We start from the raw sequence: 23,439 nt of genomic DNA on the forward strand, positions 1-23,439 counted from the left end.
GTGCATGTGTAAGGTTGAAGGTGTGTGTGTTCATTGAGCAGGGCACATACAGTCAAGGGAATGAATGAGTGTTCAGTTTGATGTAGTTGGTAGGGTGTAGGGTGTAGGGTGTAGGGTCTAGGGTGTAGGGGCCAGCGTTGTTTAATGGGGAGGGGTCATATGACTTAACCAACAGCGTAGGACTCAGTCACTGTCTGCCACTGGAGTCTAAGATAAGCATGGTTTAGGTTGAACTGAGGGCTTGCTGGAGCTATCTAAAAACCATCTACATCTGAGGCAAAACAGACAAAAACTTATACTTAGCTTTTACAGTTAATAAGAAGAGTATTTATAAGTCAAACACAGAATAAAATGCTATACAACAAAGTAATGTTGTTAGAAAACATACACGATAACTTCGCTCTTGTTCTAACCAAACAGGTGAGCGTTGTTCATGCACTTCCATACATCACCTGCTATTATTTTACAATGTGAGTTTGGAAATGGACATCAAAAATGGCATGGTCAACTAGAACACAAATGTTTCTATTTATGGCTTTCGATCTCCCATTGCATTTCATTAACCAACAATCCTTTTCACAAGCAAAAAACACTCTAATTTTAAATTCTCACTTTTTTACCAGTTTTTCTTGGGAAAAAAAACAAAAAAACAAAGCTAAATAAATAAATAAATAAATAAATAAATGTGTACCCAGCAAAACCACAGAAAACAATGACAGAAATGGCCATCAGTCCAGTATATGTACATACATGGTTGTGAAGTGTATCAGATGAGGTCTCGTGCTGACTGTGTGGTAAAGGCAGGAATCTCAAGCCTGGATGGAGATGAAGTGGGTAGGGGAAGCAGAGACTTGTGGGTGTTCAGGCAGATGTATAGCCCTCTCTGGTGCCAATTCAATCAGCAAGCAGCGTGGCCACCAGGACATATCTCGCGTCCGACCTCGCTGGCTTTACGGCTCAGCTGAGGGACACCACAGCGCGAGAGAAACAGAACTCAGCAAAAAGACACAGTGCAGGCAGTTCAACATAGCTTTGATGCTCAAACCTTGTTCATTACATCACAACTATTTTAAGGAAAATGGAGGATGTCCTTAACACTTTAACTTTTTGTTTCACATACTAAAATATATGTATGTTACATATTATAATTACAATTACAGTATGTTATTACACAATTCAATGTAACAGTACTATACATTCTTTTTTTTAATTACTATACAAATGTTTAGAATGTTTAGGTTTTAAGTGACAAGGCAATTAAATTTAAGTCTTAAGTATATTAACATATATAATATTAAGTATATGTTACTTACTAACATATAACACATATTAACACATATAATAAATATTTACTATTTATTCATAAGTAGTCTGCTGGACTTTACTTTCCTTGGTACTTTTCCATACTACACGTAATGGCATGTGAGCGTACTGGAACACATAAACTATGGCTGCTGGAGACATTCTGAAAACGGATTTAGATTCAGCATGCAAAAATGCTTTCCTTCTTTCTTTCTTTCTTTTCTGCATGAAGCAAAATCATTGGTGACCAGTGGACAGTGTGTGCATGGCACAGGGCTGATGTTTATGGAAATAATTTTAGAAGCACATCATATCTTTAAGCGATGACTAGGCACCACTGAAATAAACACGTGAGAGCCAGACTGTGTTCTAAACACCAGTGACGAGATCAGGGATTAAGGAATGATCAAAAGCTCATTAAAATCTGTATTCTTTGAAAAGAGAGTTGGGAATATAACTGAAATATGAGATATGAGACAGTAAAGACATGATGTGAAGGCCATCTTATTATTATCAAACATATTCATCTATATTTATTTGTTAAAACATATCTTACAGGTAATGTTATGTCATTAAAAATTTGGTAATTTATTGTATGATATTATGTAAAATATTGCTTTTGTGTTGATCTCAATTTATTGATTTGCCCAAAATGGGTAAGCTTCAGGATATATGTAAATATAATGATAATTTACTTTCTGTTGACATATGAGCACATATCAGCATTTTTTTATTAAAAAATAGAAGTTAATTGGCTGATTAATAATTTCCCTTTGTGGCACATGCATCATAGTCAGTAATTTCACTAAACGAATAAATAATATTAGTGCTTTATAAAACAAGGCCTACCACAGAACTAGAGATGTGCGTTTGCATGCTGCAGGTAAAGTCCCTCTGCAGGTGGAGTTCCTCTGCAGGTAAAGTCCCACTGCAGGTGAAGTCCCTCTGCAGGTGGAGTTCCTCTGCAGGTAAAGTCCCTCTGCAGGTGGAGTCCCTCTGCAGGTGGAGTTCCTCTGCAGGTGGAGTCCCTCTGCAGGTGGAGCTTCCTCCACCCTTCTGTCATGCTGCACTGTGCTATGCCCTCCCTGAGTGCCCACTGCAGTCTCCCTCTGTTCAGCTTTACCTGATTAGCTTACTTGGTGATGGTGGATGGTGCTCCAGAGCGGTGGAAGTGGACGATCTGCCATTTGCCGTCACGGCGGTGCCAGACGCGGGACTCCTCGGACTGGGCGGTGCGCGGCATCCCATTGGTGTCAATGTACTGCGTGATGCGGATGTAGGCGATGCAGGCAGCCTCTTCCCCGATCAGATGGATGTGTGGGTTCAGGATGGTGGTGTGCACTGGCTTACTGTTCTTAGACCACACTTAAAGACACACGTGTACAAAGAGACTTCACAACCATCACCCCTTCACAGCCGAGCTGTAATACGTTTGCAAAATTCCCATATTTGAAAAAAAGAACCCCCCAAAACGCAGTCAAGCAGAGCACAGTTTAAAGGTTATTCCACATGTGGCAGGCATGGAAGTGGAGGATGGAACTACAGCAGTGGAAGTGGAGTGTGAGGAGAACAGAGCATATACAGCACAACAGAAACAACTCACAAAAATGGAGCAGAGAACTTCCAGAATTAAGTAGAAACTACGGAAATACAAACCACTGAAATACAAACCACTGAATTACAAACCAGTGAAGTACAAACCACCAAAATACAAACTACTGAAGTGCAAACTGCTGAACCGCAAACCACTGAAGCACAAACCACTGAAGTACAAACTAATGAAATACAAACCATTTAAGTACAAACCACTGAAATGCAAACCACTGAAATACAAACCACTGAAGTACAAATTACTGAAATACAAACCACTGAAGTACAAACCACTGAAATACAAACTACTGAAGTGCAGACTACTGAACCATAAACCACTGAAGCATAAACCACTGAGGTACAAATTACTGAAGTACAAAACACTGAACCAAAAGAGATGTTTTAACAGTAAGATGTTTGTCTCCGTGTATCTTCACCAGGCAGGGGTGGTAGATGTGACTCTAAACCAGCTTTGTTAGCCACAGCTCAGCACTGTGTTACCCACACCCAGCTCTGCACCTGTGTTAGCCACGCCTACCTCAGCACCTGTGTTAGCCACACCCAGCTCTGCACCTGTATTAGCAATGCACAGCTCTGCACCTGAATTAGCCACACCCAGCTCTGCACCTGAATTAGCCACGCCTACCTCAGCACCTGTGTTAGCCACACCCAGCTCTGCACCTGAATTAGCCATGCCTACCTCAGCACCTGTGTTAGCCACACCCCGCTCTGCACCTGAATTAGCCACGCCTACCTCAGCACCTGTGTTAGCCACACCCAGCTCTGCACCTTTAGGTCACACCCAGCTCACACAGCCACTCTCACCACAATGATTCTTATTTGCAAATACTGCTGTGCATGTTAATGGGGTGACAGGTTATGTAGTTAGGTAGGTCTAGGGCCCAATGTTGGGTAGGTAGGTAGGTCTAGGGCCCAATGTTGGGTAGGTAGGTAGGTCTAGGGCCCAATGTTGGGTAGGTAGGTAGGTAGGTCTAGGGCCCAATGTTGGGTAGGTAGGTAGGTCTAGGGCCCAATGTTGGGTAGGTAGGTAGGTCTAGGGCCCAATGTTAGGTAGGTAGGTAGATCTAGGGCCCAATGTTGGGTAGGTAGGTAGATCTAGGGCCCAAGCCGATGCACATTAGTGAACACAGGAAGACTTACAGTTCTCAAAGTAGAAACGATGGAAGTCCAGTCCCTCCACCAGGTTCCCCAAGGCTTCAGGCTCAAAGGCAGTTACACTGGGGTCACACATCTTCCTGTACACACAGAAACATAGCACATGTTCTGCAGATGAGGTGTTGCCATGGCGGTTCTGTGCAGTGGGCACAGCTGTTCGTGGAAAGGGATGTTCATTGGGTGGGGTTGTTAATGGGGGGGGCATTCAGTAGGTGGGGCTGTTAATGGGGGTGGCATTCAGTGGGTGGGGTGGTTAATGGAGGCATTCAGTGGGTGAGGTTGTTAATGGGGGCATTCAGTGGTTGGAGCTGTTAATGGGGGACATTCAGTGGGTGGGGTTGTTAAGGGGAGGTATTCAGTGGGAGGGGCTGTGTAGGGGATTGGGCTGTTTCGAGGTGGGGGGGCTGTTCAGTGGGAGGGGTTTAAACTGCAGTTTTCTATGCTATGACAGAGAGTCAAATCTTCCATTATTCTTAAAATCTTCTGTCACTTTCAGCCTCCAAAAGCTATTAGAGTAAAACACCTCAAAGCCACAGTACAAAGAGCTAATAGCTAATCTACCATCAGATGATGTAGTGTCAGGTTTGTGGGGATGTTTTAACTCTAGAGTGGCTCGCAAATACAAGCCAGTTTCAGAGGTACACGTGTGTGATTGGAAACATCACTTCCAAGATGAATGAGCACAAATCTCCTTACCTGCAGTTCAACAGTGACGTTTGCATGCTCAAAGATTTGTGTACTGGTGGGATTGTGTGTACCTCTGAAATGTTCTCCATTACATAGGACAGTGTTGGTATCAGCTGTAGCCCATGCAAACCCTGAAATGCCCAGTGAGTAACACCCCCCTGACAGCTCTGCTTCCATCGCCTATGACTCTTCCTTGCAAAACGAGGCTCTTTATTATATAGAATGATTCGCTCTGTGTGTGATACAAGGCTACGCACCATTTGCAGAGGGATCATTGACTGAGTGCGTCTATATACAAAAGTAAAAGAGAGACCAAGCAAGAGAAAGAAGAGAAATAACAGAGGTGTGAGGAGAGAGACAAAGCTAGAAAGAGGGAGCTGGTGACTCACGTGTAACTTTCAAAGTCCCCGTTGCTGATGGCTTCAATCAGCTGCTCAGTCACCTTTATGATCTCCTGTTTCCTTACTGAGAAGCACAGAGTGACACTTTCACAGCGGATTGAAAATACAAGACACTCACGCTGGACTCGCTCTCTGCGCTCTATCAGAAACTGTCCAAACGTGAAGGATGTTAGTAGGTCATACCAGTGTGATAGTGATGAGCGATAGGCTTAGTAGATTCTGTGGTCCAGGAAAACAGAGCTAGTGAAAATGTGACACTTTCCATAAGCATGCACCTTCAGGTGACATAACTAACACAAAAGTCCATACTGGGGTTTCAGAGCAGCTGACGAATATAGCACAAACAAGCAGGAAGTGTGTGTGTGTGTGTGTTTTTCATCAAGTCCAATTCATCCTGGAGAATTGTGCAACTGAAAGCAACTCTAGTGGTATGTACACTAGATACATTATTGCATAGGACTGTAAGACTGCAGGACTGTAGAATCATAGGACTGTAGAATTATAGGACTGTAAGACTGCACGAGTGTTGAATTATAAGACTGCAGGACTGTAGAATTATAGGACTGTAAGACTGCAGGACTGTAGAATTATAATATTGTAGTATTATAGGACAGTACTGGAGTATAGAATTTTCATATTCAGGAAAATTCCTGCTACATCTGAAAATGTTTGACTGACAGCACTAAGCCCCGCCTCATGTTCAACATCACTGTATAATTCATATATAAATGTGAACTTTTTGTATTTAATCTGATTTGTTTGTGCAAATGTGTGTGGTGTGGACAGCTGTAGTACAGGGAGGACCACTCACCCCTGGTGTCCTCATCTTCAATAGTAGTGTTAGTGCTCTCAGACGACTCCTGTAAATGACACAGATAGGGTTAGTTTCCTGCAGCCAAGAACAAGGCTTGAACCATGCCGGGCTGCAGCAGCCAAAGGGTTAACCCAGTGACCTCACTTGTCTTCTCTCCTGTGCCTTAAAAAGAAAAAGAATCAATCCATTCAGTTATTTTCTGGCTGGTGGGCTTCACGTCGTTGGAAGACTCAGGGCTAAGAGGAAGAGGGCGGATGAAGAAGGCTCCAGCACGTCAGGGGCCCCACACACAGCAGAAACACAGGGGGACATTAGAGATGGGACTGACAGCATCAAAAAAAGAAAGTCCAGCTCCATGCAGAAGGAGAGCCACACAGCGCTGCATGCGCTGGCCAGCCTTTCACAGCTAGGGGGCGCCAGGAACCACTTTCCATGTTTAAGGAAAGTAGTGGTAAGAGATGTCGCTAAGCGACCTGGAGAAGAGGGGCATTCACACTCACCATCAGCTGGACACTGGAACTGGACTTCCTTTTCTGGAAAAGAAACGAAAAAAGGTTAGACAGGAACACACAGAATGAGATGGAGACGGACGCTGGGGCACCACAGGGAAACCAGAGACATTCCAGTGTGTGTGTGTGTGTGTGTGTGTGTGTGTGTGTGTGTGTGTGTGTGTGTGTGTGTGTGTGTGTGTATGTGTGTGGGTGGGTGTGTGTGTGTGTGGGTCCGTGTGTGTGTGTGTGTGTGTGTGTGTGTGTGTGTGTGGGTGTGTGTGTGTGGGTGCGTGCGTGTGTGTGTGGGTGTGCGTGTGTGTGTGTGTGGGGTGTGTGTGTGTGTGTGTGTGTGTGTGTGTGTGTGTGTGTGTGTGTGGGTGTGTGTGGGTGTGTGTGTGTGTGTGTGTGTGTGTGTGTGTGGGTGTGTGGGTGTGTGTGGGGGCGTGTGTGTGTGTGTGTGTGCGTGTGTGTGTGTGCAGAGCCACTAATGAAGGGCCTGTGTCCCCACACTGAAGAGGGCTAGTAACACAAACATACACACACACACTGCACTGCACTTGCCAAAGCACCAATCTCAAATAACTATAACATATCACATGTGCACTCACATACACACACAAACACACACACACACACACACACACACACACACACACACACACATACATATATACACACACATGTATATATACACACACAAATACATGCGCGCAAACACACTGCACTGAGCTATCAGCAAGCTCAAATAGCCACAGTGCTTGCTCACACACACACACACACACACACACACACACACATGCATACACACACACTCTGGCCCCTGAGCTGGACCATGATAGCTGAGGAAATAGCATGAAAGAAGATTGGCTCTGTGTAAGTTTCAATCATACATGTACACACACACACACACACACACACACACACACACAGTTACAATCATGCACACAAGACAAAGAAACCTTCTTACACACACACTCTTACATGCTGTAACACAAACTCACTCACTCTGCCAAACAACCACGCCCAGTAACGCTCAGACACCTTCTGACCACTATCTGAAGTGTGTGGACCTCTTTAGAACATGTGTCTTCCAGCGTGTCCTGCACACAGTTTCTGGGTGTTTGTGCTCTGTACCCAACACCACAAAAAACTCTGCAGTTTCTTAGGATACAGCAGGTCTCCAGAGTCAAAACACATAACAAAAACTCAAACCCCAAGTGCAGAAAAACAATTCCCACTTCCACACTTCCTGGTGCCGTGTTTCTGCAGTCCCAGAGGACTATGTGGGACACGTGCAGTGAGGTGACAGTTCCTTTAGTCCTACCTTCACTCCATCTGTTTTCTTGTTGGTACCACTCTTTCCTCCTGAGCAAGAGAAGAAGAAGAGGGAGAGAGCGATCAGAAGAGGCATAAAAGCCCAGAAAAGGAGTGCAAAGGGCATGATATGGCTCTAATCGCCCCGGTCCACGTTAGCAGGTCCAGCAGAACTTGGGCAGAACTCCCCTTCCCCTAGCTCAGTGGCCTATCACACTCAGTTACAAGCTGCAGGCCGCTTCTCAAATGTCACTCCACATGTGCAAAGTTGCAGCTGGGCATGGCGGCTGTGCGGAGTAGCTGTCCCTGGCTGGGCTGAGAGAATGGGGCAGGGGAGAGCTGCACCTCAGGCAGCACATTCCTGCCCGAGAGTGTTAGTGACAGATACACTGCAGTGGGCTGGAGCTGTGTCAGGGCTTGGCCTGTGTTGCTTTCGTGAACACACCCTCATCTCCTCCTTCTTTCCTTCATTCTCTCTCTGCCTCTCAGAGAGCACCGCTCATTATCGCACATGTTCACACACGAGTCGTATCAGGTCGTTTCCCTACTGCTATATTATTTTCATCTACATGTTTTCTAATTTTATCTTGCTGCTCTGCCCAGCTGGTGAGCATGTAGCCTGATCTCCAGGGCCATGGCGTCTGTGTGCTGGGACTGCAACTGTCGGGGTTTTCCCAGCCTCCCCCAGGGGAAAGTGGGAAAAGGGGAAATCCTTCACCTCCCTCCCAGTCTGAATTCAGCAGCCTTTAGATGCTAAAGGGCCAATCTGGACCAGAACCAGCCCCACTACAGTCCCAACACACACACACACACACACACACACGCACGCACACACACACCCACACACACACATACACACACTAACACACACACTCACACACACACACACATGCACACACACACGCATACACCATTAACAGCTGAGGAAATAGCTATAAAAAACTGAAAGGACAGATCTGCCTGAGGCTTGTCTGATGAGTATAAATAGCAACCACATGTAAGTGGACTGTAAATCTCCATTCTCTCTCTCTGACTATCTTTGTCTGTCTCTCTCTCTCTCTCTCTCTCTCTCTTTTAAGTCAGGCATAGAGCTTATAGGTCATGGTAAGAGATGGGTGAAGAAGGCTGGAATCATTCTGTCCGTTTGAAGGTTGAGAAGATAATAGTTGCAGTTCCACATCAGAATTCCCCAGCAGCTGAGAGGGAGGGGCCTGATGTAGTTGAGACAAGCCCAATCCAGCCCCTTTCATCCCTTCAATCCCTTGTGTGTCACAACACATTTGAAGAGTCATGACCCTCTTAGCCTCATAGTTCCAGTTCACTGCCTGCAACAGACATGCTAACGCCCATCATACCTTCACACATGCTAGAACGACATCTGAGCTAGTGGCAAAACTCTCTCACTGTGTTTATTTATATAATTCATAAATACAAAAGACCTCCTTTTGAGTGTTTCTACATAAACTGAGTAAGAGATTTGTCTGTATTGTTCTTGATCAATGAATGATGAAAGAATGTGTTATAGCAACCTAACAGAACAACACAGTGACATATTCTCTTATTTTGAGATCTGAGAGCTGAATGTTCAGTGGTTCTGGCCAAGCTGCCACACCACGGTACGTTCATCCCTGACACAACATTTACTGCTACAGTTTCTTTCATCCTTGACCAGTTGAAGAGAATGTGTGGTCTGTTTGGTTGCAGTAAAATAATCGATTGGGAAGATTTAGAATAAGAGGGACTCATCAGCAGGGACTGAGGCCTTGTAATGCCAAGCTCAAATTACTCCAGTGTAGCTCAAGTCTCAAAGCACATTTGAGATGGCTGCAATGGGTCCGTTTATTTTGGGACAGATCATTCAAAAACAAATTAATCATAAACACTCGGATGTCTGACAATGACCCAACCTAAAAGTTTCAAATGCACAGAATATAATATATCCATCCTACTCTCACTATAGAAACATAATTTTAATAAAAACACCTTGACTGGATAATTGTGGGTGGTGGTCCAGGATCAGTTCTAGGATCACCCTGGTCACCCTCACCACAGCAGGTGCACCAGTACAGGTAAATACACCAGCACCACTGCCCAGTTTTTCTTCTGTTGCTTTGGTACAGTTCTCAGATCATTGTTGAAATGTTCGTTCAACCTGCAAATCATCTAGTCATTTGTGCACTACACAAACGCAGTTTGTCATTCTCCAGCGCAAACGCTCTGGAACATTCAGGCAAACTGTCTGCTGTTGATCAAAATGGATTAGAGTTGCTCTCTGTTGAAAAGTCAAAAGAAAAAAAAAAGATTTAGGCATTAGTTCATTTCATAAGTCGTTACTTTCAAAGGTGTTGAACCAGTTGTCATAATCTGTCATTTATATTTTATTATAGCATTTCTGATAAACTTTTTGGTACATGTCTGAACTGATGAACTGCACTCAGATGAATCCTGACTTGCGCTTATGATGGTGAGTGTGTGTGTGTGTGTGTGTGTGTGTGTGTGTGTGTGTGTGTGTGTGTGTGTGTGTGTGAAGAGGAGCATGTGTGCGATGGTGAGTGTGTGTGTGTGTGTGTTGAGGTGTGCGTGTGATGGTGAGTGTGTGTGTGATGGTGAGTTTGTGTGTGTTGAGGGGTGTGTATGATGGTGAGTGTGTGTGTTGAGGTGTGGGCATGATGGTGAGTCTGTGTGTGTATTGAGGTTTATGTTGTTAAGGTGTATGTGTGATGGTGAGTATGTGTGATGGTGAGTGTGAGTGTGTTATGTGTGTGATGGTGAGTGTGTGTGTTGAGGTGTATGTGTGATGGTGAGTGTGTGTAAGTTAAGGTGTGTGTGTGTGAGTTGAGGTGTGTGTGTGATGGTGAGTGCGTGTGGTGCCTTGTATTTCTTTTGTATTGCAATAATACAAACAGGAAAACCATAAATGTAAATCCTGTCTAATCTTTCCATCAGTGTCCTACATAAAATAACATGGAATTGTACTGTTGACATTGATGTGACTCACAGAGAAAGTGAAACCCCACTGCTATCAGAACCTTAGCCATCACAAAACTCAGAGTACATTGTCATTGTTATAGTGACAACATGGTTAATCGTTTCTATCTTGTTTATAAACACTGACACACTTTCTGACAGCACTGATATGTTCGATTTCATGAAATAAACGAAAGATTTGGAGCAGGTTATGGGATTTTGCAGGTCTATTGTCTGCTGCTGTTTGTAAGAATTGTTTTGAGAAATACACTAATTGTTTTGAGGAATACACTTGTTGTTTTGCAAATGTTTGTGATAATTCAGGAAATGCACCAAAGCAACTGAGAAAAACTTTAATATCACCATGTTCATAGTGTGGACAGAAACTGGTCAGTAATATATTTATTAAATTTGGATATATTTATTAAATTGATTAATAATGATTAAAATCTTCCTGTTTCTGTGAGAGTCCAGCAAAAAAATAACATACAAAAGTCAAAACTGTCAAAGAGAAAAAAAGGCCACATTTCTGAAGGAACATGGTACACTTGATCAGTGAGTATAACAGAACAGTGCAGGACAGGAAAGGAAAAAATGAATGAATGAATGAATGAATGAATGAATGAATGAATAAATGCATGAATGAATGAATGAATGAATGAATGAATGAAGTCCATGGCAACGTGTCATGGGTTTCTTGTCTCGACACTCACTGTGTTTTATTCTCTTTCCCACTGATTCCACTCAATAGTCAATGTGGGGCTCTGCTCTGGGTTAATAATGTTAATAAGAAGGATAATAGATAATCAATAAAAGATAATCAATAATAGATAATCCATGGTATATAATAGTTCATTTTTCTGCCTAACAGTTCAAAGAAGCTGCTTGCTATTACTCAACCCCAAGCTATATATTTCGAGTATAGATAATAATAATTATACTACTACTAATAATAATAATGTTCAATTTATATATCAACTTTCACCAACTGTGACGACTGGCCACCCTCCCGGCGTCCCTGTTTTATGATTTCCCTGTCGTGTCTTTGTTTTTCCTTCACTTCCTTGTTCCGCACCTTGGTTTCGTTTTCTCCGCCAATCATGTGTTCCTTCATTCCAGTCCGTGTTCTCCCTGTTCCCATGTTCACCTGAGTCTGTTTCGTGCCTGATTGTCTTGGTTATTTAAACCCTGTGTTTTGTCTTCTAGTGAAGTTACTGTCATTTTATTTGTATACTTAGTTGGTGTGTTACTTGCCTCAGTGTTTTCCTTTGTCTCTGTTTATTAGCCTCCCGTGTTTTTGTTAACCTCACTCATTAAATAGCCTCCTGAGCCCTGTACTGGAATATTATTTCAGCCCATTCGAGCAATTTACCCTGGAGAAATGTTTTCAAAAACACTACCTTCACAAACTCCAGGGGGTTAGGGCAGGTCAGGTGTTAAGGGTAAATACAGCATTGCATGACATATATTCCTATAGACTTACTCTCCCATTACACTCACTGGGTATGGCCATAGAAGAGGGTAGAGCCAAAGGTTTACAGAGTACCGAAACATTTGTTGTTTTAAATTAGAAATTACATATAGAAGTAGAATAGTGAAAGTTTTGAGAGAACAGATGTGTTTTAAGCTCAACTTTAAAAGAAGAGATTGTAGAAAAATTAGTGCCTATGACACTAAAATATCTAACTCCTGCTGAGGTCAGTCTAAATTTGAGGTCAGAGGACCTCAGTGTGCATGCAGGGCAACAGAGCTGTATAACACTAACACTAACCCAACATCACAGGACCTCAGTGTGCAACAAAAATGTAAACACTAACCCAACATCATAGGACCTGTGCAGGCAGGGCAGTAGGGCTGTATAGGTTCAGCTAGGTCCTGCAAATATTTATACATGAGCAGTAGAAGGTTAAACAGAGTGTGTAGTGAGCCAGGAAGCCAGTGTATTTGAAATGGAACTGGACTGATGTGGGCAGGTGATTCAGAATGTCACACATTGAAGTAGTTGGATTATCTTGTTAGGGAAAGCAGTGAGATCATCTAATGAGAATGATATGAACACATGAACCAGAACGGTACTCCAGGGCTCTGTGAGCTCTCTGAGCTCAGGACATCAAGGCTACAAAACTACAAGAGATATGAACACACCCACAACCACAGCAAAGAGGCCTGACACTCAGAAATAACCCTGACCGAGTTGGCTTTATTCATTGGCTAAAATAACCATTGCACATACCTGAAAAATTTCTGGTGGCAAGCATGGTGGTTAGAATGGCTCCCTGGAAACAAAGACAGAGCAGTCACAGAGCAGTCATAGAGCAGTCACAGAGCAGTTACAGAGCAGTCACAGAGCAGTCATAGAGCAGTCACAGAGCAGTCACAGAGCAGTCATAGAGCAGTCACAGAGCAGTCACAGAGCAGTCACAGAGCAGTCACAGAGCAGTCACACAGCAAGGAGCTTCAAATGCATTGGCATAGTGACATTTTAAAACTTCAAACTTTTGGTCTAATTCAAAAAGAAACACACACAGGACTCTACAGTGCAGAAGCTAACTGAGTAACAGAATCTGGTCATTGACTGCTTTGAGAGTGAGACTAAGTGACACAGGATGTGTTTCACTGACACTGATCAAAAAATTATTCTATTCTAAATTCATTGAGAATATCAATACTCTCCAAATAATTGTCATTGGTCTTCATATTGTTAGATTTTGGAAATACATTGAGTATAATATAGTTGATTTTTAATAATTATCATTATCTTCAAATGTTAATCTGGAAAAACTCTATATATCATGCATGAAATATCCTGTGTAAACCAACCACACCTTGTTTCTCCATTTCACAAGCTCTGATTCTAAAGTCTATTTTAAAAGGATCATGTTTGAGGTATTTTATGAATGAAATTAATTAGAAGCAAGCAAGCTTCCAGCCTCACTCTTTGAGGCCTACAGCACTGCTGTGTAATATTTCCTGCCTGAATTCACCACTAATCATTATGTCCTTTAGGCACTAAATCAAGCATGTAGGCCTGGGGAGAGGAGGGGCCGCTGTGCTGGAGACAGCTGTGCTCAGGTAAACATGATCCACTGGGGCAGCAACTGCACGCTGGCACTTGGTCTGAGCATGACACTTCCTGTCAGAGCAAGCCAGCAGGGACTTTATAAATCAACACCCTCAACATTCTCAACACTCTCAGCACTCTCAGCACCCTCAACACTCTCAACACCCCCAACACTCTCAACACGCTCAACATTATCAACACTCAACACTCTCAGCACTTTCAACACTTTCAACACCCTCAACACTTTCAACACCCCAACACCCTCAACACTCCTAACACTCTCAACACCCTCAACATTCTCAACACTCTCAACACCCCCAACACTCTCAACACGCTCAACATTATCAACACTCTCAACACTCTCAGCACTTTCAACACTTTCAACACCCTCAACACTTTCAACACCCCCAACACCCTCAACACTCCTAACACTCTCAACACCCTCAACATTCTCAACACTCTCAGCACTCTCAACACCCTCAACACTCTCAACACCCCAACACTCTCAGCCCTCTCAACACCCTCAACCTTGTCAGCACTTTCAACACTTTCAACACCTCCAACACCCTCAACACTCCTAACACTCTTAACACTCTCAACACCCCAACACTCTCAGCACTCTCAACACTCCCAACACCCTCAACACTCCTAACACCACCAACGCTCTCAACACTCTCAGCACCCCAACACCCTTAACACCCCAACACTCTCAACAACCCCAACACTCTCAAACACACCCAACACTCCTAACATTTTCAACACTCTCAACACCCCCTACACTCTCAACACTCTCAAGCTTGAAGGTACCAGTGAAGCTTGAAGGTACCAGTGGAGTACACCAATCCCTTTTGCCTGGCCAGGATGGTGTTCCAACATCCTTGTCTCTGTGTTAACAGTTTGCATACAAATGGAATAATGCAAATCTTTATGAGATGCCTGCTTCCACCAGTACAGATGAATCAACACCTGTGATGGACACCTTTCTCCCTTCACCCTTTAATAACTATGTTATAGTGGCAGCACCACTAGGGTATTATGAGGCTGTTGACAGCTGACAGCTGACAGCTATCTCCATCTCACTGTAGATGCATTTACCACAAAAATGTCCAAGAGTGTTTGGACAGAATATTTGGACAGAGTGCTCGGACAGAGCATTTGGACAGACGTATACTCGTGTGTCTCTCTAAGCCATTCTGATGGATGGATTTCAGTCAGTCAAATGGTTGGTTTATATGAGACTGAGTAGAGTCACTGACTGCCTTGCTGCATAGATGACTTTGGCTCCAGTGAAATAGGTTACGTGACCCTATATGAACCCTGTAGATGAGGACAGGAGGTCGATTATTTCTGGTTGTAATTGTTCTCACGTGTGATTTGCTCAGCACAGACAGGGACCAGCATGTCTCCACTAGATACCGGCATGTCTCCACTAGATACCAGCACATCTCCACTAGATACCAGCATGACTCCACTGGACACCAGCTTGTCTCCACTAGATATCAGCATGACTCCACTAAATACCAGCACGTCTCCACTAGTTGCCAGCATGTCTCCACTAGATACCGGCATGGCTCCACTAGATACCAGCTTGTCTCAACTAGATACAAGCATGTCATTACTGGATACCAGTACATCTCTACTAGATACCAGCACATCTCCACTAGATACCAGCACACCTCCACTGGACACCAGCACTTCTCCACTAGATACCAGCATCTGGATACCAGCACATCTCCACTAGATACCAGCCCGATTCCACTGGACAGTAGCATGTCTCCACTAGATACCAGGACATCTCCACTAGATACCAGCACGTCTCCACTAGATACCAGCATTTCACTACTGGATACCAGCACATCTCCATGAAAAGAAACTGAATTTGTTTTATGGTCTATCAAAAAAGGCTTAACGTTAAGAACAGCCCCACTATACTGAGCCTCAGTGACTCTGTTACTAAGCCTCATTGACTCCGGTACTCAGCCTCAGTGACTCGGTGAGTCGTGCTGTGTCACTACAGTGTACCTTCAGCTTCCTCCGAGCGTTGAACTTCTTCAGGCACTCCACAGTCTCCTGTCTGTGCATGCAGGATGCCACAGTAGAGCGATGCTAAAAAGAAGCACAGTTACAGAGGACTGCAGTTAGGATTAGAAAAGGGCTAAAGTTAAGATTACAAAACACTGGGATTAGGACTAAAAGAACTAAACAAATACCTTAACTAAGCAAATACAAGCTTATTTAAAACATGAGATCCATGAGTGTGTTTGTTAAGGTGGATTCACTGAGATCCACAGGTGTGTTTGTTAAGGTGGACTCACTGAGATCCAGAGGAGTGTTTGTTAATGTGGACTCACTGAGATCCAGAGGAGTGTTTGTTAAGGTGGACTCACTGAGATCCACAGGTGTGTTTGTTAAGGGGGACTCACTGAGATCTAGAGGAATGTTTGTTAAGGTGGACTCACTGAGATCCACAAGTGTGTTTGTTAAGGTGGACTCACTGAGATCCACGAGTGTGTTTGTTAAGGTGGACTCACTGAGATCTACAGGTGTATTTGTTAAGGTGGACTCACTGAAATCCATGAGTGTGTTTGTTAAGGTACACTCACTGAGATCCACAGGTGTGCTTGTTAAGGTGGACACATTGAGATACACAGGTGTGTTTGTTAAGGTGGACTCACTGAGATCCATGGGTGCTTCAGGGCTTCGGCAGCAGTGATGCGCTTGGCAGGGTTGATAGTGAGCATTTTATTAATCAGATCTTTGGCCTCGGGAGTGACAGTGTCCCACTCTGGGGATGGGAACTGGAATGAAGCACACAGATGTAAGGAATAATCAAATAAAATAACAACAACAACAAAGATATGCAGACAGTGATAGTTTTATAAAGAGAAGCAGACTCTAGTTTTCAAACTAATATATTAACTTCTAAAAAATCACACACATGATGTTGATTTGTGAGCCAAAACAGAAATGTTTTTGAGAATATTGCTTACAATTGCTTCTGCCAGAGAAGCAGGATTCACTGTACATTAGTATGATGGTATACAGATGTGTTGTTGTGCACACAACCCATTATTTAATCAAGATGAGTTTTAAATGTCTGGCACAAAGTCCATTTATAAACATCATTTGTATCATTAAATTGTTTGTTCGGCATTAATCAGGGAGCTCACTGTCATTTTTTGCTTATGAAAGAACTTCAGTAGTTTGATTGGGTTTAAGGACTATGAGCCACGTTCTGAAAGCACTTCAGTAGTCTCACTGAGTTTAAGGACTATGTGCCAGGTTCTCAGCAATTGTATAACTTTGCTAAATTTTCACAGTTCTGTGCACTCTTAAACTGTCAGTCCAACAGAAATGAATATATTTATAAAGGCTAACAGGTTCTGGATATCTCTGGTTTTGTCTGTGCATGTGCAAATTTCTGTATTAACTAATGCCATAACACACTGTCCTCTGGGTGATGTTTATACCAATATTATCCCTCTAATTCCCAGTAAGGTCATATTTCCTTACCCACTTAAGATGTCAATGGTCTCTGTTATTATTGGATTTGCTTCAGAAGGAAAAACTAAGTTACATTTGATATGTGCTTCCCTTCCCAGGTTCCACTGCACAGATGACATGATAGCTTGGCAGTCAGGGCTAATTTAACCTTATCACATCCAATGAAGCATACATAAACATTAATAACCACTCATAAAGCTTGGTGTAATGTGTGTGAAATGCACAGTCCTCATGAACAGATGGCGTGTGTGATTCCATGCAACACACAGTGAGAGAACAGTCCCAGGCAGTACTAACATCATACGCGCCGGCTTTGATCTGCTGGTACAGTCTGTGCTGATCCTCGTCCCAGAAGGGAGGATACCCCACCAGCAAGATGTAGAGAATCACACCTGGCAGGGGAGAATGAGCACAGGGAGTCACACAGCGGGCAACTCAACACAAAACAATTAACTCCACTGTCCAGTAACATTACCGTGCAGAGTCTCTAATACACCTGTGCTTTATAGCTGTGATTCTCCATGCATGACAGTACATGTGTTCAGTAGTAGCGTAGCCACAGCAAAGCCCCACACCACTGGGGTAGACACGAAACTGCCCCTAAAGCACTACACCACTGGGGTAGACATGTGAGGGTAGATCCGAAATACAGGACCAACAGTACACAAACGTGAACACACACTATGAACACAGAGCTCTAACACACTGTGAACACACACTATGAACACACACTGAGAACACACACTTTGAACACACACAGCTCAAATACACTATGAACACACACTGTGAACACACACAGCTCAAACACACTATGAACACACACTGTGAACACACACTGTGACCATACACTGTGACCACACACTATAAACACACACTGTAAACACACACAGCTCACACACTGTGACCACACACTTTAAACACACACTTTGAACACACTGTGAACACACACAGTGAACAGTGATGACTGGCACCTTCTGAAACCTATGTTGGGGATTTGTTGAATGTCAGCCTGGGATTTGAAGAGATATTTAAACAGCAATGACATTTAAATTCCCTTTTATGCTTAATCGTGTTTAAACAACCCTGTTAAATAAAAAAACTCAATAGTAATCACATGCAAACTGAATCTTTCCAAGAAACTCTTATTCCTAAGCAGCATGAAGATAACATGGACAAAGACATTGACAGGGATTATGGCCATCTCCCGCTACTAAGGGAAGGGATGGATTAAGGAAGAACTATGTGGATCTGCATTCATTCCACTTTATTCTATAATGTGAAATTAATTTGTTTACAACGCTTCATTAATGAAAGTTCTCACATGTGCTTTAGAATAGTGAAGCAGTGGATATTTGCAGTGTTAATCTAACAGCTGCTCCACAGCTATTGTCAGATTATTCATATAAATTCAACAGGATTTTTATGCGGTAAATATTTTGCATGTGTGTATATGCACATGTTTATGTATTTGCATATGAACTCTCACCACAGGCCCAGAGGTCTACTGCCTTTCCATAGGGGTCCTTCCGTAATACCTCAGGCGACAGGTATCCAGGTGTGCCAGCAAAGCCTGCAGTCACACAGACAGGAAGGCAACACTCACTTACTAGCCCACAACACAGGTAATTACACACAACAGAGTGGTATGTACACACAGGTAATTACACACAGCAGAGAGGTATGTACACACAGGTAATTACACACAGCAGAGAGGTATGTACACACAGGTAATTACACACAGCAGAGAGGTATGTACACACAGGTAATTACACACAGCAGAGAGGTATGTACACACAGGTAATTACACACAGCAGAGAGGTATGTACACACAGGTAATTACACACAGCAGAGAGGTACGTACACACAGGTAATTACACACAGCAGAGAGGTACGTACACACAGGTAAGTACACACAGCAGAGAGGTATGTACACACAGGTAATTACACACAGCAGAGAGGTAAGTACACACAGGTAAGTACACACAGCAGAGAGGTATGTACACAGGTAATTACACACAGCAGAGAGGTATGTACACACAGGTAATTACACACAGCAGAGAGGTATGTACACACAGGTAATTACACACAGCAGAGAGGTATGTACACACAGGTAATTACAAACAGCAGAGAGGTAAGTACACACAGGTAATTACACACAGCAGAGAGGTATGTACACACAGGTAATTACACACAGCAGAGAGGTATGTACACACAGGTAATTACACACAGCAGAGAGGTATGTACACACAGGTAATTACACACAGCAGAGAGGTATGTACACACAGGTAATTACACACAGCAGAGAGGTATGTACACACAGGTAATTACACACAGCAGAGAGGTACGTACACACAGGTAAGTACACACAGCAGAGAGGTATGTACACACAGGTAATTACACACAGCAGAGAGGTAAGTACACACAGGTAATTACACATAGCACCGAGGTAAGTACACACAGCACACAGGTAAGTACACACAGGTAATTACACACAGCACAGAGGTACGTACACACAGGTAAGTACACACTGCACAGGGGAAAGTATACACAGGTAATTAATGTAAAGCAAAATCCTGAGGGAAACATTTCTTAAATTGATTATCTAGATTAGGTGACATGGTTAACTGAATAATGGGAAAGAGTGAGCTATTGCCCTGTAGAGGGCACTGTGGTGTTGTGTGGCGTGGCATCTCTTCCTCAGAACTCTGGGTGTTCTCCAGGCATGTGGAGAGTCGGAACAGTGGGCGTCACGCTGACAGTCACCTCACATGCCTCTCACTGCCTGGCACATTCTACTGCATTACAAATGACAGGTGCCTTCAAAACCTGAACCGTCCACAAACTAACAATGAAGACATTTAAACCAGAAAGTTAATAAAACAAACAGAAGCTTTGTTAGGGAGGGAAGCTCTCTCTCTCTCACACATACCCATCCCTCTCTCTCACACATACCGACACACACACATACCCATACACACCCATACACTCACACACACACACACACACACACACACACACACACACACACACACACACATGCTTACGCACACACGCGCACACACAGATGCATACATGCACAAACACACGCACGCGCACACATACACGCACGCACGCACACACACACATGCATACACACACATGCACACACAAGCACACACACACACACAAACTCTCTCACACACACATACACTGAATGTTCCACATTTTACTTTCCTGGTGAACATACTGAACTAGTTTAGTAGAATTAAAAATAAACCAGATTAAACAAAACAGAACAGAAAACATAATATTCTAGCTCAGATGTCTCTGTGAGACTCGAGTTATTATGTCTCCTGTTTCTGCTCTCCAGAGCCCACAGTCTCGATGTGCCAGTCAGCTGTTTTCTGTCCCATACAGCTAACGGAGAGCACATATGTGTGAAAGAGCAAAGTGCTAATATTAAACTGGAGGTGTGGCTGCCGAGGACAAGGACTGCAACAGGCTGGTCTCAGTTCAGAACTTCAGCAAACTGGCCCAAATCTTCTGAGAATAATCATGTCACATTCACCCTCTATGCAAAAGACCAAACAGCCCAGAGTTAACACAGAGTTATACAGCCCAGAGTCAACACAGAGTTATACAGCCCAGAGTTAACACAGAGTTATACAGCCCAGAGTTAACACAGAGTTATACAGCCCAGAGTTAACACAGAGTCAACACAGAGTTATACAGCCCAGAGTTAACACAGAGTTATACAGCCCAGAGTTAACACAGAGTTATACAGCCCAGAGTCAACACAGAGTTATACAGCCCAGAATTAACACAGAGTTATCACAGAGTTATACAGTACAGAGTTAACACAGAGTTAACACAGAGTTAACACAGAGTTATGCAGAGTTATATAGCCCAGAGTTAACACAGTTACACAGAGTTATACAGCACTAATGCAGCACCTAATGTACATCTTACAGTTTATACATATGTATGTATACAAATTGCTTACAGTAACAAACTTTGAACTTTGAATTACTACAAGTTATGCATTTTAAAAAAATACAGAACTTATCTGTGGCTAATCCTAGCTTCTGTTACTTAGCATACATTTTCACAAAACATAATCCATACGTAATTTCTAACACAGCAAATGCTTTTGAATATTAGCTGAATATGAAGTGAAGGTGTCAGACAGGTTCTGCTGTTCCTGGCAGGCAGTAGAGGGTGCTGTGAGCACAGTAGCCATCCACTGTCCTTCTACTGTAAGGCTAGCTCACAGTATGAGCTCACACCTAGAGCTATACAGTATGGTAGTGGACACTAGTGTGTTTGAGTCATTACCGAACCACCTAGAGCTATACAGAATAATAGTGGACACTAGTGTGTTTGAGTCATTACCGAACCACCTAGAGCTATACAGTATGGTAGTGGACACTAGTGTGTTTGAGTCATTACCGAACCACCTAGAGCTATACAGTATAATAGTGGACACTAGTGTGTTTGAGTCATTACCGAACCACCTAGAGCTATACAGTATGGTAGTGGACACTAGTGTGTTTGAGTCATTACCGAACCACCTAGAGCTATACAGTATAATAGTGGACACTATTGTGTTTGAGTCATTACCGAACCACCTAGAGCTATACAGTATGATAGTGGACACTAGTGTGTTTGAGTCATTACCGAACCACCTAGAGCTATACAGTATGATAGTGGACACTAGTGTGTTTGAGTCATTACCGAACCACCTAGAGCTATACAGTATAATAGTGGACACTAGTGTGTTTGAGTCATTACCGAACCACCTAGAGCTATACAGTATAATAGTGGACACTAGTGTGTTTGAGTCATTACCGAACCACCTAGAGCTATACAGTATGGTAGTGGACACTAGTGTGTTTGAGTCATTACCGAACCACCTAGAGCTATACAGTATAATAGTGGACACTATTGTGTTTGAGTCATTACCGAACCACCTAGAGTTACAGTATAATAGTGGACACTATTGGGTTTGAGTCATTACCGAACCACCTAGAGCTATACAGTATAATAGTAGACACTATTGTGTTTGAGTCATTACCGAACCACCTAGAGCTATACAGTATGGTAGTGGACACTAGTGTGTTTGAGTCATTACCAAACCACCTAGAGTTACAGTATAATAGTGGTCACTAGTGTGTTTGAGTCATTACCGAACCATGCCTGCTGCTCTCCTTCCACCTCAATTGCCAGGCCGAAGTCTGCCAGCTTCACTGCTGCTCCTTTTGACTTGGAAGCCAGAAGCAGATTCTCTGGCTAGAACACACACACACACACACACACGCACACACACGCACACACGCACACACACACACACACACACACACACACACACACACACACACACACACACACACACAGAATGGTTATATAAAATGCATATAAGTCTAAGAAAATCTGATCAGAGCTGAGACGTGGGCATGTAGCGCACAGCCGCCTCCATCTCCTGCTTGCCAACACGTCTGATTCTCCTGTATTCTCCAGCCCACACCAACCTCATCTGAGCTGTTACTTCTGCACAACGCTCTGTGAGACACTGGAGCTCATTCATCTACACTTATGACATGGCTTTAAGCCTGTGGGAATGAATGCTAGACCTGCTTCTAATTTCAATATTTACATTTCATATTTGCTGCAAAAAAAATGTCACATGTACAACATTGTGGTATTGCTGTTTATAAATACAATAGGTTTCAACAATTTCCCTTATGCTAACCTGCTCATCAGACACGTTCACCTGGTTTAAAGGAGTGTGTGCCAGCCTCAATCAAACGTGTACAGCTGAGGCCTTAAGTATCACGTGCAGGAGAGTTTTACAGATGGCCAGTAGCATGTCTGCAGTGTTCATGGTAAGGACATTGTAGGTGGTGTTGGTTTCTGTTCTCCCTGATTAAACCGCCGTTCCCCCCGAGCTCTTCTATGGACTGAAACATGCGTGGAGATAATGTCATCCCACATGCTGCTGTCGCCAACAGCTAATCACGTCACACTTCCCAGCTGGAGTGAAAAGCTTTCCCATCATCTACTAAAGAGGTTCCATTTTGTGAGATGATGTGACCCAGACAACAGTAATGTACTGCTGTTAGTGGACATGGACAGTGAGGTGAAAATCTCTCAGGA

The 23,439-nt window shown here is 43.3% G+C and overlaps 1 protein-coding gene across 3 annotated transcripts in view; it reads right to left on the reverse strand.

Moving 5' to 3' along the window:
• Nucleotides 1-312: 312 nt before the first annotated feature.
• The window catches only part of camk2a (calcium/calmodulin-dependent protein kinase II alpha), a 52,858-nt gene continuing 29,731 nt past the window's right edge, over nucleotides 313-23,439 (reverse strand). Inside the window, exons 7-19 of one of the 3 annotated variants that reach the window (XM_027026098.2) lie at nucleotides 22,473-22,575; nucleotides 18,794-18,877; nucleotides 17,605-17,699; nucleotides 16,479-16,601; nucleotides 15,826-15,909; nucleotides 12,976-13,018; nucleotides 7,786-7,826; nucleotides 6,471-6,503; nucleotides 5,968-6,016; nucleotides 5,145-5,220; nucleotides 4,054-4,148; nucleotides 2,439-2,667; nucleotides 313-961 (exon numbers count right to left, since the gene is read on the reverse strand). In XM_027026098.2, coding sequence (XP_026881899.1) covers nucleotides 958-961; nucleotides 2,439-2,667; nucleotides 4,054-4,148; nucleotides 5,145-5,220; nucleotides 5,968-6,016; nucleotides 6,471-6,503; nucleotides 7,786-7,826; nucleotides 12,976-13,018; nucleotides 15,826-15,909; nucleotides 16,479-16,601; nucleotides 17,605-17,699; nucleotides 18,794-18,877; nucleotides 22,473-22,575 — 1,059 coding nt within the window. In that variant the 3' untranslated portion in view covers nucleotides 313-957. Of the gene's footprint in view, nucleotides 962-2,425; nucleotides 2,668-4,053; nucleotides 4,149-5,144; nucleotides 5,221-5,967; nucleotides 6,017-6,470; nucleotides 6,504-7,785; nucleotides 7,827-12,975; nucleotides 13,019-15,825; nucleotides 15,910-16,478; nucleotides 16,602-17,604; nucleotides 17,700-18,793; nucleotides 18,878-22,472; nucleotides 22,576-23,439 lie in introns of all 3 variants that reach the window. The other 2 variants (XM_027026097.2, XM_027026099.2) reach the window with 2 other exon arrangements.

This window comes from Electrophorus electricus, chromosome 6 (genome assembly GCF_013358815.1).
Source record: "Electrophorus electricus isolate fEleEle1 chromosome 6, fEleEle1.pri, whole genome shotgun sequence".
In the NCBI taxonomy this organism is placed as follows: domain Eukaryota; kingdom Metazoa; phylum Chordata; class Actinopteri; order Gymnotiformes; family Gymnotidae; genus Electrophorus; species Electrophorus electricus.